The 16873-nt window shown below is 43.4% G+C and overlaps 1 protein-coding gene across 1 annotated transcript in view; it reads right to left on the reverse strand.

Annotated features, from left to right (window-relative positions):
- The window catches only part of LOC126188359 (lachesin-like), a 724055-nt gene that overhangs the window by 122918 nt on the left and 584264 nt on the right, over positions 1-16873 (reverse strand). The window contains exon 6 of the mRNA XM_049929958.1: positions 9890-10009. Within this exon, the coding sequence (XP_049785915.1) occupies positions 9890-10009 (120 nt within the window). The remainder of the gene's footprint in view (positions 1-9889; positions 10010-16873) is intronic.

The following is a 16873-nucleotide window of genomic DNA, read 5'->3' on the forward strand; positions in this document are numbered from 1 at the left end:
GTTTATATGTGGCTATTGCAGAAGACTTCGAACAAAATTTGAATGTAGCTACGTAAAAGTCCCGTTATCAAACGATCTGAGTTGCTAGTGAATACAGTTTATCCTCACTAGACAGTATATATTATCATTATACATGAGGTGAAAAGGGTTTAGCAGTGTGCGGTGTTTTTTTTTTTTTCCCCTACAGACGCCAACCTGCTCTCTGACCGGACACGCCGAGCTACCGTGACAGCGTTCTAGGCGCTTCAGTCACGAACCGCGTGGCTGCTTCAGTTGCAGGTTGGCAGGTTGGAATCCTACCACTGGCATGGATGTGTGGGATGTCCTTAGGTTAGGTGGTTTTAAGTAGTTCTAGGTCTAGTGGACTCATGACCTAAGCATTTGGTCACATAGTTCTTAGAGCTCTTTTTCGTCCTTTCGCGTAAATTTTCTATACATAAACGGCCGTATCTTTAGATTGCGTTGACACAGAAGCTCACTTTTTTACACCACCAAGGGACCATATACCGCAGGAAGTGTGACACATTTCCGCTGATTATGTCTACCTGTACTCGACGTTAACAGGTTTTAAGGGTTTGGTAGACAGATGGACGGTCAAGGAAGTGAGACTAGTAGGGTTCCATTTTTACCAATTTAGGTGATGAAAATAGCTACGACCGTTACTGAAGATGAGGACCGCATAAATAATTACCCCTACTCTTTATTCGAAATGTTCTAGTTGCAGTCGATACATCAGCATATTACTCGTAGTTACGCTTTCGATCCAAATCGTATTTACGGGAATGCAAATAAAATCCATTTGCCTATACACGTGGTAATTCAGATCCCAATATTAATGCCACCACGTTTTAGAAGTGCTAGCAATCCCATTGCTAGCTAGTTTAAGAAACACTTCGGCTAATGAACGTTTTCTGGCTGTGGCGAGTCTAATGGAGAATTCGAAACCTTTTATAACACGTTTGGCAACTTTGTATCAGTTTATTTCCTGGGGTGGTGCAGAATTATCCTACTAAATTTACTCTCTAATAACAGCATTTTGTTATTTCGATAAACATCCCGAATGATTGTCACGTAAGCAGTGACCTAAAGGTAGAAAATTCATGTCTTTGAGTCCAGAAAGCTCTACGCAACAGAAACTGCAGATCATTTTGCCATTTTCATTGCGAAATTGCCCACTTATTCATGTCTGGGGTGATAATAGAGGGCTGTTTGCCTGGGTTGTCTGCTAGCGTAGTGAGAGGTGTATGCTGCTGCAAGGGAGGTCTGATTTGTTTTCGGTTCTAATCTCGATGGAGGCAGATAGACTACCAGTAAAGCAATTTTAAGAAATTTTCGTGCCCCCAATACGTTTTATTGCTACCTCCACTCTGTACCACGCCATGTGGATGTCAATATGAAATCACTTAAGTGTGGCACTAAATGATTTTTAACTGAATTTCGTTATGAATCTTCACACATTCTATTTTGAACACTTTCATGGTAGGCCGAATGCACGTGTTACCTTGCTGATTCGTAATGATCTGGTGTACTTTGTATAACTAAAACAGTTATGTTATCTCGATAAGCTGAAATTCATTTTTATTAGTACAGTTCATACTAAGTAGCGTTTCTTCTTCCATTTATATCTTATATTTACGTCTTGTGTTTAACACACTAATCAGCATTAATATTGTCTTACACATGATTGAAAACAGTCTGACATAGTTCGGATAGTTTTTCAATTTCACGCCTGTGCATAGTATGTTGGTAGCACTTCGCCTACTTGCCTGTTATGCTGTGAAGCAGACTTTAAAGCTTTGCCGATCAGCATAACGAAAAGGCGAGGGGTCACAATCATATCCTTTGTGGTACATTATTGGCAACAGAACTTGTCTGTAGGAGAGAACGGACAAGCCATAACGTGGTGATACATTTGATACTATTTTTGTGTATGTAACTTTCAGACTCTGCAGAAGTGATAAAAGCATCGGATTTAATGGATGATCCTACTGGAGTAGGAATAAATAAAATTGTTAGGCGACGTGTCTTGTGCTTATGAGGGATTTTTGTAAAATGAGAAGCGGCAACTATACCTAGTGTCTGGACTTCATTTAGAGCCTGTGTGTTCGTGTACCTGTATTGATAGCTCAGACATGAGAAGGCAACAAATATAATTGCAGGCGACGCACGTTGACCTCTGTTAAGGGACAGATATAGAAGGAAATGTCAAGGCTTCACAGAGATTAGTCTACTGAAACTGCCATTAGAACTCATTCCAAGACGACAGACAAAAGTCGAAACGTAACTGCTAATTTCATTCATCAGGTATAGTCAATGACTTTAGAAATGGACGGTCCAGAGAAGATAATGTTTTTATAGCGAGTAAAATCATCTGTTTGCGGTGGGAGTGTAAAGCAAAGAGCCAAATTGCCTAAACTATTTTGAAAAATCATTTGGTCGGGCAGACGGGTGGAAGCTGCGATCTATAATGAAAGAAAGGCGGTTATCGAAGCACTTTGCCCAAAGTATTTATACAAAGACCGCCGTTAAAATAAAACTCAAAGCCCAGATGCGCAGGGATTAAGGACCATTCAATGTCTGGGGTATTTTATAGTCTTTGTGAAACATTATTTAATTTTTTTTATCGATAATATATTCGAGAAATGGAATTCTAAGGTAAGACCAGGCATTAAATCAGAGCAAAGCAGATGTGCCCACCCTTTCCATTTTGCTTGTGATCCCATTTATAATGTATGAAAACTTAGATGGTCCATAAACAGTACTCCACTTTCTGAACTAATGTATAACAATACACATGAAAATATCAAAGCAAGAGGACAAAGTAATGGCTTTCAAAGCAGTGCTTAGAGTTAAAACAGGTTTTTGCGTTCATGACTAACCGTCGAACAACTGTCACACCTCAGCTGACTAGGATGTGATGTAAGATATGACAAACAGCATGACATAAAATTTTTTACACACAGATTTCAAAATATATGTTGCACAGCACGTCAACATGAAAGAACACATGACTAAATGTGTATGATATTTGGAAGTGCTCACACTATCCTATGGATGTGACTCCCGCTATCTCTTGCAAAGGGAAAAATCAAACTAGGTTACTGTGGGAAGGGAAAGTTTATCAGAAAGAAGGATGATTAACTCAGATGTAAGCCCAATATATACGCACTAACTGACGAAATGGATCAATATAGAGCGAAGTATAAAAACCATTTGGAGTGAATGTAAGACGACAGAACTTCCGAAAATATAATACAGTACCATCCAACAGAAAAAAATTAATGCAGCGTTATGGTAGACGGACTGAAGTGGAAATCAGAAGAGTTAGCAGAGGAATCCTTCAGGTGGAGAAGAAGATGTTTCGCGAACGAGCTATCAATGACAAATATGTAAAAACAGCAACAAAACAACAACGACAACCTGGAGTAGCTAATTTTTGTCGTAGAAAAAGCCTCATTAGAGCAACAGACGTATGTAATTACAGAACTGGGCCGCCACAGGGGAAGTCTCGAAAAGAACGAGGTCATTACAGACGGACTCTGGCCTATTTTTGTCTGACAAACAACTCATTTCCCGAAAAAAACCAAAAATATAGTGTATGTGAGCAAAATAATCAAACACCAGCTGTGAAATCCTTTATTATTTGATAGTTTATTAACTTTACTACCCATTCCACACGCGTGTGGAGTTCGAAAAATGTATGCTGGCTGTAAAAATGAGGTGATGGTGTAACATTATTGGCCGAGACAGCACTTCTGGGATGTTCGACCGCCTGTTGCAGTCGTATTATATGACGCCACTTCGGCGCCTTACTCATCGATTGTGATGAATTGATGATGAGCACAACGCAACACTCAGTCGACGGCAGATAAAATCCTACGGGGCCGATACGATGTAGAAGCGGCAACACTCCACTCCCAATTCGTCACGAGACAATGAACTGCGGACACGCAAACAGTTATCTTTTTACTTTAATTTAAAGAAGCACATGTAGCAGACTGAAGAGTAGTTGAAGAGTAGTACTATGATTCGCCATTTATTTCTTATAATTTAGTAAGTTTATTTTGCGAACTTAATGTTCTTCTCGAATGTCAACCAGGTCGCATTTTCTCGTATTTCTCTCTGTTACTGTCTTCTAAAAAAGAATAGTACAATTTGTGGAATTATTTGACTGAAAGTAAGAAATCACGTAAATTACACATATATCTGACGTGACTTTCAATGCTGCACGAAAACACATACAGAGCAAATGAGGTGACAATTGAGAATTTAAAGTTCAGTTTTTCACTTGGAATCTTAGAATTTTAAAGAGCAGAGGACGATATTACTCTCTTGGATTACGTAGGCTACCACACAAACATCCTCTGTTAATGAAACTGCCTGACAGATTAAAACTGTGTGCTGCACCAAGACTCGAACTCGGGACCTTTGCCTTTCGAGGCTAAGTGCTCAACCAACCGAGCTACCCAAGCACGACTCACGACCCCTCCTCATAGCTTTACTTCCGCCAAGCTCTCGTCTCCTACCTTCCAAACTTCACAGAAGCTCTCCTGCGAACCTTGCAGAACTAGCACTCCTGAGAGAAAGTGTATTGCGGAGACATGGATTAGCCACAGCGTGGGGCATGTTTCCACAATGAAATTTTCACTACGTTGGTCTTTCAAATTTCAAGCTAAACATTTAACTTTGAACTCTCGATTGTCCCCTGATTTGCTGTACATAACTTCGAGCAGCATTCAAATGCACGTCAAATGTCTCTCTAATTTCTTTTATTTCTTTCTTTTAGACAAATAATTTCACAAAATATTTGTCCAGTTTTCTTTTTCAGTCCTTTTATTTCCAGAATTTGTTCAGAAAGAATGAAATTTAATATTCTTATTACCCAATTGTCTTCTAATATTTAAATAATTTTCGACAAGACTATATCCATTGCAGGTGAGTTTCATAACGCATTTGTCGATTTTACACAAAAATCCGTTGTGTAATTTCTGAGGAACTTTGTATTCGTTCCGCTTAAATTTTCGTTGACAGTTAAATATAACACATAAGCTACTTTCTATGGGCAAATTAGATTGGTCTTGAAGATGTGACACTCATTTACATTGTCATCAACAGCTGTTCTTCAGATATTCCAGTTTGACCGTAAATGACTAATTAATATTTTCTTTAGCACCCCAGTTCCTTAAAAGCAATTAAACCTTTTCCGCAGAACTGTATCTCACTGTAGTCGGTTTGATACTCCATCTGCTTTTTTCGCACTCATCGTTTGACTATGAAAACTTGACTGAAATCCAATGCGTAATTTCTAGGCAATTTCGGTTTCGCTCCCCTCAAATCTTTGACCAACGGAAAAACCTGAGCAAACTGACATTTCCGTTGTTATTATTAGTTCCACACTGATTTAGATCGCACACTCTTGAGCAGTGTTCCACTATGAAATGTATGAGTGGCTATAACGATGGAAGCCCCCATCACACCCCCTTCAATTTTAGTGGTAAATTGGCCCATTGGATATCCCGTCAAAAACTGAACAGAGAGCATGACAACAGGAAGAAGGGCTACTGAAGTTAGGAAAAACGAAGTAAAATAGAAACTGTGAATAGTGCATATTTAATGGGTGCAATATCGCACAGCGTTTATGATCGTCGTGTCCTGGCTGTGTGGATACGGTGATCGACTGCAAAGGAGGAGATCCAGCTTCGAATCTGTAACAGTCCCACTCTTTTTTCACAAAATTACGAAATTTCCGTACGGTCACTGATTTGTCAGTTCACTGTATTCAAATCCGTGTATGTGTCACGACGTAATGTCAATTTGCAACAGCAACATGTAACGAAGGCACCTCCAGACGTACGTATCTCATATTTGTTCTTGGTAACAATATATTTTGTCGCGAGTAAATGTCATGATTGATGAGAACAGGCGAGATGTCGCATAGACCCGTCACAGAAATGAACACAACAAGTGAATGGGTGTGAACTACGTTACAAAGACGGAATTCAAGAGTCAAAACTTTAGAAACCGAACGCAGTAAGCGTAGCGTGTGACACCTCTGTAGGTACGTACGTCTGGAGGTCCCTTCGTAACACGTCGCTGTTGCAAACTGACACTACGCCACGACACTTACACAGATTTGAATACAGCAAGCCGGCCGCGGTGGTCTAGCGGTTCTGGCGCTGCAGTCCGGAACCGCGGGACTGCTACGGTCGCAGGTTCGAATCCTGCCTCGGGCATGGGTGTGTGTGATGTCCTTAGGTTAGTTAGGTTTAAGTAGTTCTAAGTTCTAGGGGACTTATGACCTAAGATGTTGAGTCCCATAGTGCTCAGAGCCATTTGAACCATTTGAATACAGCGAACAGAGAAGTCAGTGACCGGAGGGAAAGTTCGTAATTTTGTGAAAAACAGAGTGGGATTTTTACAAGAACCCCGATCTTCTGCCTCACAATCGACCACCGTGACCACTCAGCCAGGACACGACGATCATTAACGTTTCGCGATATTGCACATACACATATTTGGAACGTTCTATTGTGCTTCTTTTTCCATAGCTCTGAACACCTTCTTTCCGCTTTCATCCTTGATCTACGTCTACATCTACATATATACTAGCCTCCAAGCCGTGTGTGGCGGAGCCGGCCGGAGTGGCCGAGCGGTTCTAGTCGCTACATTCTGGAACCGCGCGACCGATACGGTCGCAGGTTCGAAGCCTGCCTCGGGCATGGATGTGTGTGTTGTCCTTAGGTTTGTTAGGTTTAAGTAGTTCAAAGTTCTAGGGGACATGACCACAGAAGTTAAGTCCCATAGTGCTCAGAGCCATTTGAACCATTTTTTGTGTGGCGGAGGGCACAGTTCGCTCCAAAGTCATATTTCCCCCTCTCTATTCAGCTTGCGGGGAAAAACGGTTGTCTGAACGCCTCAGTACTAGCTCTAATTCCTCTTATCTTTGAATGGTGATCATTGCGCGGTTTGAAAGTTGGTGGTAATAATACACTCATGGAAATGGAAAAAAGAACACATTGACACCGGTGTGTCAGACCCACCATACTTGCTCCGGACACTGCGAGAGGGCTGCACAAGCAATGATCACACGCACGGCACAGCGGACACACCAGGAACCGCGGTGTTGGCCGTCGAATGGCGCTAGCTGCGCAGCATTTGTGCACCGCCGCCGTCAGTGTCAGCCAGTTTGCCGTGGCATACGGAGCTCAATCGCTGTCTTTAACACTGGTAGCATGCCGCGAAGGCGTGGACGTGAACCGTATGTGCAGTTGACGGACTTTGAGCGGGGGCGTATAGTGGGCATGCGGGAGACCGGGTGGACGTACCGCCGAATTGCTCAACACGTGGGGCGTGAGGTCTCCACAGTACATCGATGTTGTCGCCAGTGGTCGGCGGAAGGTGCACGTGCCCGTCGACCTGGGACCGGACCGCAGCGACGCACGGATGCACGCCAAGACCGTAGGATCCTACTCAGTGCCGTAGGAGACCGCACCGCCACTTCCCAGCAAATTAGGGACACTGTTGCTCCTGGGGTATCGGCGAGGACCATTCGCAACCGTCTCTATGAAGCTGGGCTACGGTCCCGCACACCGTTAGGCCGTCTTCCGCTCACGCCCCAACATCGTGCAGCCCGCCTCCAGTGGTGTCGCGACAGGCGTGAATGGAGGGACGAATGGAGACGTGTCGTCTTCAGCGATGAGAGTCGCTTCTGCCGTGGTGCCAATGATGGTCGTATGCGTGTTTGGCGCCGTGCAGGTGAGCGCCACAATCAGGACTACATACGACCGAGGCACACAGGGCCAACACCCGGCATCATGGTGTGGGGAGCGATCTCCTACACTGGCCGTACACCACTGGTGATCGTCGAGGGTACACTGAATAGTGCACGGTACATCCAAACCGTCATCGAACCCATCGTTCTACCATTCCTAGACCGGCAAGGGAACTTCCTGTTCCAACAGGACAATGCACGTCCGCATGTATCCCGTGCCACCCAACGTGCTCTAGAAGGTGTAAGTCAACTACCCTGGCCAGCAAGATCTCCGGATCTGTTCCCCATTGAGCATGTTTGGGACTGGATGAAGCGTCGTCTCACGCGGTCTGCACGTCCAGCACGAACGCTGGTCCAACTGAGGCGCCAGGTGGAAATGGCATGGCAAGCCGTTCCACAGGACTACATCCATCATCTCTACGATCGTCTCCATGGGAGAACAGCAGCCTGCATTGCTGCGAAAGGTGGATATACACTGTACTAGTGCCGACATTGTGCATGCTCTGTTGCCTGTGACTATGTGCCTGTGGTTCTGTCAGTGTGATCATGTGATGTATCTGACCCCAGGAATGTGTCAATAAAGTTTCCCCTTCCTGGGACAATGAATTCACGGTGTTCTTATTTCAATTTCCAGGAGTATATGTGCTCTACATCCTCGGATTAAGATCGGATTTCGGAATTTAGTGAGCAGCCGCTTCCGTTTAGCGGGCCGTCTATCTGTAAGTGTGTTCCACTTCAAACTTTCAATGAGATTTGTAACGATCTCGCGATGGCTAAATGTACCAATCACGAATCTTCCCGCTCTTCTTTGGACCTTCTCAGTCTCTTGAATCAGTCTCAACTGTTAAGGGTCCCATACAGACGAACAATAAGTCTGGACGAACTAACGTATTTCCTCTGTTGAAGGACTGTATCGCTTCAGGATTATACCAATAAACCACAATCTAGAGTTCGCCTTACCCGTTACTTGTGTAGTCTGATCAATCCCTTTGAGATCATTTCTAATAGTCACACCCAGATTCTTGATGGATATTACTGCTTCCAAAGACTGGACATCTATTTTGTACTCGTACATTAATGGGGATTTTCGCCTTGTTACAGGCAGTAGGTCACACTTAATAATATTGAGAGATAACTGCCCGTCATTACACCACGCATTAATTTTCTGGAAATCCTCATTGATTTGCTCACAACCTCAGTGTGATACTACTTTCCTGTAGATTACAGCAGCATCGGAAAACAGTCTGATGCCGCTGTCAGTACCATCAACCTGATCGTTTATGTAAATCGTAAAATGCAGCGGACCCATTACGCTGCCCTGGGGCACACCTGAACTAACGTTTGTTTCTGTTGAAGACACCCCGTTGAGGACGAGATACTGCACTCTGTCTGTTAGAAAACTTTCTGTCCAACCGCATATGTCATCGGATAGGGCGTAAGCGCACACTTTTTGGAGCAAGCGACAGTGTGGAGCCGGCCGGAGTGGCCGAGCGGTTCTAGTCGCTACAGTCTGGAGCCGAGCGACCGCTACGGTCGCAGGTTCGAATCCTGCCTCGGGCATGGATGTGTGTGATGTTCTTAGGTTAGTTAGGTTTAAGTTGTTCTAAGTTCTAGGCGACTGATGACCTCAGAAGTTAAGTCGCATAGTGCTCAGAGCCATTTGAACCATTTTCGACAGTGTGGAACTGAGTCGAACGCCTTTAGAAAGTCGAGGAATACGGCATCAATCTGGGAGCCGGTATCTCGAGCCAGTTGTATATCATGCACGAAGAGGGCCAGCTGTGTCTCGCCTGACCGCTATTTCCTAAAACCGTGCTGGTTTCTGCAGATGAGCTTCTCAGAGTCTAGAAAGGTCATTATGCATGAACAGAAATATGTTCCAGGATTATACAACAAATCGATGTCAGTGAAATTGGCCGATAATTATGTGCATCCGATTGATCTATGTTCAGTTTTTGATGCGCTATACAATCGGACAACTTACCACTAAATGTGAGGGCAGTACGATAGGGAGTTAGCCTTGTGTGCGTCGAAAAGCATGTGAAAAAGACAGTTTTCGATGAGGAAAGGACTTTGACCGTTACTAAACTGCGGAGCGTGACGTGCTGGCCCGCTCACCTGTGTCCTTGTGCCAGGTGCAGAGCGCCCCCGGCGACGCCTCCACGTAGCAGTTGATGGTGACGTCACTGCCGACGGGCGCCGCCACCAGCTGGTTGGACACCTTCACCAGCGGCGCAACTGTCAACAGAAGCGGATCGTCATTGTGTGCGCACTGCTGTTACTGCTGCTAGTAGCTGCGCGTTAGCCAGTGTCTACTCCTGCAAGCTGTTACTTGCCCAATTTATCACACACCGGCAACAGTGTGGAAAGGAAGAACAGTTTATATCACTACCGAGATTCATTCTCTGGCGCAAAGATGCACGCTACAGACGACAATGAAGTGAACCAGCGGAAAAGTGCTCTTGTTAGAGTGTTGAGTGGTACTTAAGTAAATGAATTAGTAAAATCAAAGTGTAGTAGAAATTAGAATATAAATGAAAAACTTGGTTTAGTTTAGAGAGTTACATACTGGCATTCAGCGGGCAGAACAACGGAACAGAAGAGACGATGACCGTGAAGTCAGCAAGTTCCACATAAGCGGGCGCTGTCGATTCAGCCGTCAGGGCATCGCCCGTCCTGCTCACGTGTTTCTCAGTTGTCGCATGTGAGCAAAGGCCCTCGCCTACATCCCAAGAGCCAATGACCGACGTTAAGAAGATTCTTCGAGAAGCTTTTCAACGTGACAGAAGAGGCAATGACCGGCTCACGTGTTTCTCAGTTGTCGCATGTGAGCAAAGGCCCTCGCCTACATTCCAAGAGCCAATGACCGACGTTAAGAAGATTCTTCGAGAAGCTTCTCAACGTGACAGAAGAGGCAATGACCGGCTCGCGTGTTTCTCAGTTGTCGCATGTGAGCAAAGGCCCTCACCTACATCCCAAGAGCCAATGACCGACGTTAAGAAGATTCTTCGAGAACCATTTCAACGTGACGGAAGAGGCAATGACCGGCTCACGTGTTTCTCAGTCGTCACATGCGATCAAAGGCCCTCGCCTACATCCCAAGAGCCAATGACCGACGTTAAGAAGATTCTTCGAGAAGCTCCTTAACGTGACAGAAGAGGCAATGACCGTGAAGTCGTTCACCTCCAGTAAACTGAAGTGAATAAATACGCGAAACGCAGTGGGCCCGACAGACGAAGACGAGAGACGGAGACGAAGACGGAGACGAGCGATGAAGAAGACGAAGAAGCGTAGCAGTTGTTTTAAGTCAGTTTCGGTGCTGAAGATCGTCATGCAAGAAGAGACTACATCATGCACAGACGCACCAATTCCGCCGCTGTAATGGAATAGCAAGCAGCAGCCTCAGCGCCAGAAGACAGAAGTTAAAAGGTGTTTGAAGTCTGATTTTACGCACCCGGGTGACTCGTGAGGACGGGAAGGGGACGGCCTCACATCAGCAGTCACCTGGAGCTGGGATGAAGATCTGACAGCCGAAGACTGGCAAGCGGGAGTCCGTTGTTCGGGTCTGGGACACTGGCCTTCCCCCGCCGCGCCGCTCCGCTGGCCGACGCACAACACACGCGGCCGCTTAGAGAAGAGAAACACTGGGACGCCACATTCAAGGTATCACCATCCGATGCACGACGTTGCTCGCAATAATTAAACGGGCCACCTCGCGCTGCGCGTCTCCAGTCAGCTGGGCGAGACGGCGACACGAGATACACACCGCTACGCGTAATCAGACGCCGCCGCCGCCGCCGCCGCCGCTGCCGCAGCAGAAGGCTACGCAAACGACACAGCTGCCGCTCTCCGAACCAGAACATCCAGTAAGATACAGTTGTACGAAACTTTCAATAAAAGTTATGTAAAAATGCTGTTTCATTCTACCTCATACCCGAGCAAAGAAGAACCCACCCTGCCCACATGTTGTTAAGCGAGAAAAATTGATTAATTTAATATTTTCACCCTGACAGAATGCTTTAGAATGCTCATCCTGACAATTTACAGCGTCAAAAGAGAAAACCCAGTTACATTTAGTGACAGAAGTGTTACATTTAGTGACAGAACTGTTACAAGAGTGCAGAAAAAGCGAATACGCTGCTCTTTAAAAGAATCTGACAGAAATATGAGGAACCAGTTGCCTCAGTCCTCATTCTGCCTCCCTCACCAAAAATTTCAGCATGCGAACGTAGTCGCGCTCTTTTAATACAGAACATTCTAAATTCTATCATCCAGTCTCTCTTTCTAGTTAAGCCTTCATATTTAGCCACTGTCTCCACCATACCACGGCAGCTGAAAAATGCTGAGAGTCCAAGTTACTTTTTCACATATATTCACGTGTTTAAAATTTCTGTCCAAACTGCACCCTCGCCCATGCATCTACGTGTTAAAAATCGCTTGTCAGGGAAGAAACATAACTCTCCTTCACCCCTCCCAAAAGCCTATGTATGTTCTCTCATCCAATTTTTCATTTACGCTGTCTCTTCTGATTACACTGCTTCTGTCTCCACTCTTTTACAACTATTGTCTGTCAGTAACCATCAATATCTCCTCTCTCTTTGGCTCCCACTTCTGTTGTCTTCATCCATCTCCCTTTCTCTTTTCTTCCTCTTTCTCTTTGCCACCTGTCACTGGATCCTCTATCATCCTCTCCCACTGGCACTGCTGCCACTGTCTCTCTGCTTTTCTCTTTCGGGAACAAGAGCGCGAATACTCTCACCAAAATTTTGTGGTGAGGAACAAATTCTCTTTCTTGGTGGTCCGACAAAAGCACTTTACCGCCGGTTCCCTTCCCTTTCTTCCCTTAGCGAGGTGTGGTTCTTATATAAAACTGCGAGTAATTCTATAGGTCAACGAAGCTTCGGTTGGCATGTGGCTGTAGCGGAAGGTGTAGAGGAAAGGGTTACGGGAGAATATGGGCTTGGTAGAAGCAATGAGAGAAAGACTAATTTTCTGCAACAAAATTTGTTTTTGGACAGGATGCACATTGAGCAAAACACACACTATTCTTTTTCTTTTCATTCCCCAGACATCTTTGGCTGAAGTTTCAGCATCATCAGTGTGTTTTGTTATCTTTTATGAAACAGGAAAAATGCTTTTTTACTACTGGTACACACGTAAATTTCAGTTTAAAGACATTATTTACATATTTGAAAAACAGTCAAAATTTGTGCATACGTAACTTGTTACCGCGTGCTGTGGATTTTCTGGATTTTATGTAATTTAACGGAGCTGTTTTGTTTCACAGTTTGTCATCTGCCACCATATAGAATGTAGTGTAGTACAGTTGTTTACGTAGCAAATTTACGACTGGGCGTGGTATGGTTATGCCTACCATTAACTAGTACTATGTCGAAGATTTTGTGTGTGTGTGTGTGTGTGTGTGTGTGTGTGTGTGTGTGTTTGTGTGTGTGGTTGCAATATGATTCATCTACTTTTGCGGGTAAGAGAAACGTATTGCGAACACACACACACACACACACACACACACACACACACACACGATCGTCCACTTAGCATTAGTTAATGGTAAGCATGACCATAACACGCCCAGTCGTAAGTTTTCGAAAAATATTAAGTTCTATCAAACTACTGTCTTTAGAAACTCCATATGTGTACCAGTAGTAAAAAGCATATCTCCTGTTTTACAGAAGATAACCAAAAACCCACTAAAGATGCTAATACTTCAGCGAAACAAGTATAGTTAGTAAAAAAATAATTAAAAATTTTGTTTTGTTCAAGGCAGATCCTCTCCAAAAACAATTCTATTACAAGCAAACACGGACAGCAGAGCTTAAACCTAAAGATGATTATTTCTGCAATAAATTTCAGTTAGTAATATCGAGAACTCTGTCCAAGAATCACAAGAGCATGAGGTTTTCTTGGAGAATACCGGGAGATACAGGAAGATTTCAGCTAGATTACATAACATTCAGGTAATCAGTTATTGGACTGTAAGGCCTACACAGGAGCGGATACAGACTCAGGCCACAATTTAGTAGTGATGAAGAGTAGAAAATAGTCAGGAAGAATCACTTGCGCAAAGAAATGCGACACGGAAGCACTAAGGAATGCAGCGACATTTTTGAAGTTCTCAGAGGCTATAGATACTGCGATAATGAACAGTTAGGCAGGCAGTTCAGTTGAAGAGGAACGGAAATCTCTAGAAGGGGCAATCACAGGAGATGGAAAGAGAAACGTAGGTACTAGGAAAGTAACTGCGAAGAAATCATGGATAACAGAAGAAATAATTCAGTTGTTAGACGAAAGAAGGAAGTACAGGAACGTTCATAGAAAGTCACGAATACAGAAATACAAGTCAGTTAGGAATGAAATAAAAATCCTGTGCAGGGAAGCTAAGGCGAAACGGCTTCATGACAAATGTGAAAAAAATCGAAAACTAATTGATTGTTGGAAGGACCGACTCTCCATACAGAAAAGTAAAAACTAGCTTCGGTGAAATTAAGAGCTCGGGCTTTGGAGGACTTGACATGAAATAAGGCAGAAAGGATAGATAACATTCCATCGGAATTTCTAAAGTCACTGGGAGAATTAACACCAAAGGGCTATTCTTGTTTTTGTGCAGGATGAAAAGACAGGCGATATACCATCAGACTTTCGGGGGAAATATCATCCACACAGTTCCGAAGAATGAAAGAGCCGACAAGTTGTGACGTCGCGAGTTAATGCGCGACAACAATTACTGCAGTAAGCATTCGTTGCTATACAGCCCGCAGTGTTGGAGTCGGAGGCTGTGAAGGAAACGCAAGTTTAGTCCTACCAATGAGTCACGTGCTCCTGCTGTTAGGCAGCTTGAGAACGGCTCCTGTGTCACTTCGAGCGACTGTACATTCGTATCACTTCTGAACCTAAATAAACGATATTAAATATTATTCAGTCATTTTCAAACTCTGTACACTAGTTTTAGTTATTCAGTAGAAGATTGTATAAAAATTTCAACATTGCAACTATCATAGTTTCGGAGACAGAGAAAAATTACTTAAAAAGTCAAAAACGGACACTTAGGGAATTAAATTCAGTTAGGAACAATAACAGTTTATCTTTTCGTATAATTTGAAAACATAAACAGAACTCTCAGTGTGCAGAATTAATTAATCGAGATTTTCGTATTAAAACTTTAGTTGCTTTTCATTTTCGTAATATAATTTGTGTCTTATGCCGATGTGGGAGTAAATAAGAGTGAGTAAGACTGTGTATGTGAGACATACTATAAATTTCAAGATTAATTTTATATAATACACTACGTAATCATAGCGTGGGAAAGACGTTTGTGCCCACTTTGCTGATGATGTAAGTCTAAATATACTTGCTTTTGTAAGGGGGCAGCCCGAATATCGGTAGAAAATAAAATCATAAACTAAATTTATCTCAAGATTAATTTTCTTTTCGTTTGGTTTTATTTAATTTGCATGTTGGAATGACGTAAATGCATCTGTGAATACTGATTGGCACAGGCCAGTTATGGCGCGAGAATGATCTCGAACGATGATTCTGATTGGCCAGTCAAACAAATCAACCAATCAAAATTAAGCAGTTCCCACGTACTGTTGGATAGATATGCTGTGTTAGAAGCAGCATCGAGAGCCGTCGCAGGGCATGTTGAACGCTTCCGTCTTCATTATGTGTAAAATGAAGAAATAATTGGCTTCTCGCGTCCAGATTGTGTGGCCGTAATTGCAGTTGCATTTACGGACAGTTTTGTGAATTGTTTTGTTGGAAAGTTAGCCACGTGTGAACTTTCGGCTTGTGTGAAAATTCCTCGTGGCGTATTCTGTATTAATTATAGAATATTTGGCGAGCATCTTTTGTTATAAACACCATTGAAAAAGATTGAATTTATAACTCAGAGTAGCGGATCATTGACTCAGACCGCGTAGTCAATCGGATCGAACTTATGCAAAATTCAGGCTGCTTTGCGTGTGAATTTTGTGGTTTGACTGAGAACTAAGACTGAAAGAATAGATTTTCAATAAATAAGGACTTGGTAGCGCGTAAATTTGTGCTATCAGCAATTAACATTGTTAGTCTGAGAATATTAGGACACTCACTTCAGTCGAAATTCACCACATTACCACCCGAAATTACGAGAAATCACAATATAGGAACTGCTTACGAGAGTTTAAGCGGACTTTGCAGGACAGCTGATTTTTCGTATTCTTGTAAGTACCTACGCCTGCAGAGAAAAGGGACAGTGAGCAGTGAGGTAGGTGGGTCTTTAAATTTGAACAGTACGACGAAAGACGAACGCAGCACAACCAACCCGCCCCGCCGCAAAGTGCAAGAATGACACCATGTCAGCTCAACAGCCCATGCTCTGACAAGAGTAATAATAGAAAAGAAAACTGAGGATCTGGTTAATGACGATCAGTTTGGGTTTAGGAAAGAGAAAGGCGCTGTAGAGGCCGCTATGACGTCGCGTTTGTAGTGGAAGCAAGAGTGAAGGAGAATGAAAAGCTTTTGACAATATAAAATGGTCCAAGATGTTCGAAATCGTGAGAAAATAGGGGTAAACTATAATGAAAGGTGGGTAATATACAATACGTACAAGAAGCAAGAGGGAGCAGTAAGAGTGGAAGACCAAGGTGCTCAGATTAAACAGGATATAAGACACTGATGTCGTCTTTGGCCTTTACTGTCCAATCTATTCATCGAAGATCGATGAATAACACCAAATAAAGGTTCAAGAGTGGGATTAAAATTCAGACTGAAAATATATCAATGTTATTTGCTGATGACATTGCTATTGTCAGTGAAAGTCCGGAAGAATTACAGAATTTGTTGAACGGAACAGAAATGAGAACTGAGAAGCTTAACATCAACATTTTTGATGAAGAATTCTGCTACCTACGGAGCCAAATATCACATGATGGAGGGAGCAAGCATAATATAAGAAGTAGGCTAGTAAAGACAAAAAGGGCATTCCTCGCCAAGAGAACTTGGCTAGTATAAAATACAAGCCATAATTTGAGGAAGACATTTCTGAGAATGTTTGTTTGCAGCACAGCATTGACTGGCTGTAAAACAAGGACTGTGGGAAATGCG

Source organism: Schistocerca cancellata, chromosome 5 (genome assembly GCF_023864275.1).
Source record: "Schistocerca cancellata isolate TAMUIC-IGC-003103 chromosome 5, iqSchCanc2.1, whole genome shotgun sequence".
Classification (NCBI taxonomy): domain Eukaryota; kingdom Metazoa; phylum Arthropoda; class Insecta; order Orthoptera; family Acrididae; genus Schistocerca; species Schistocerca cancellata.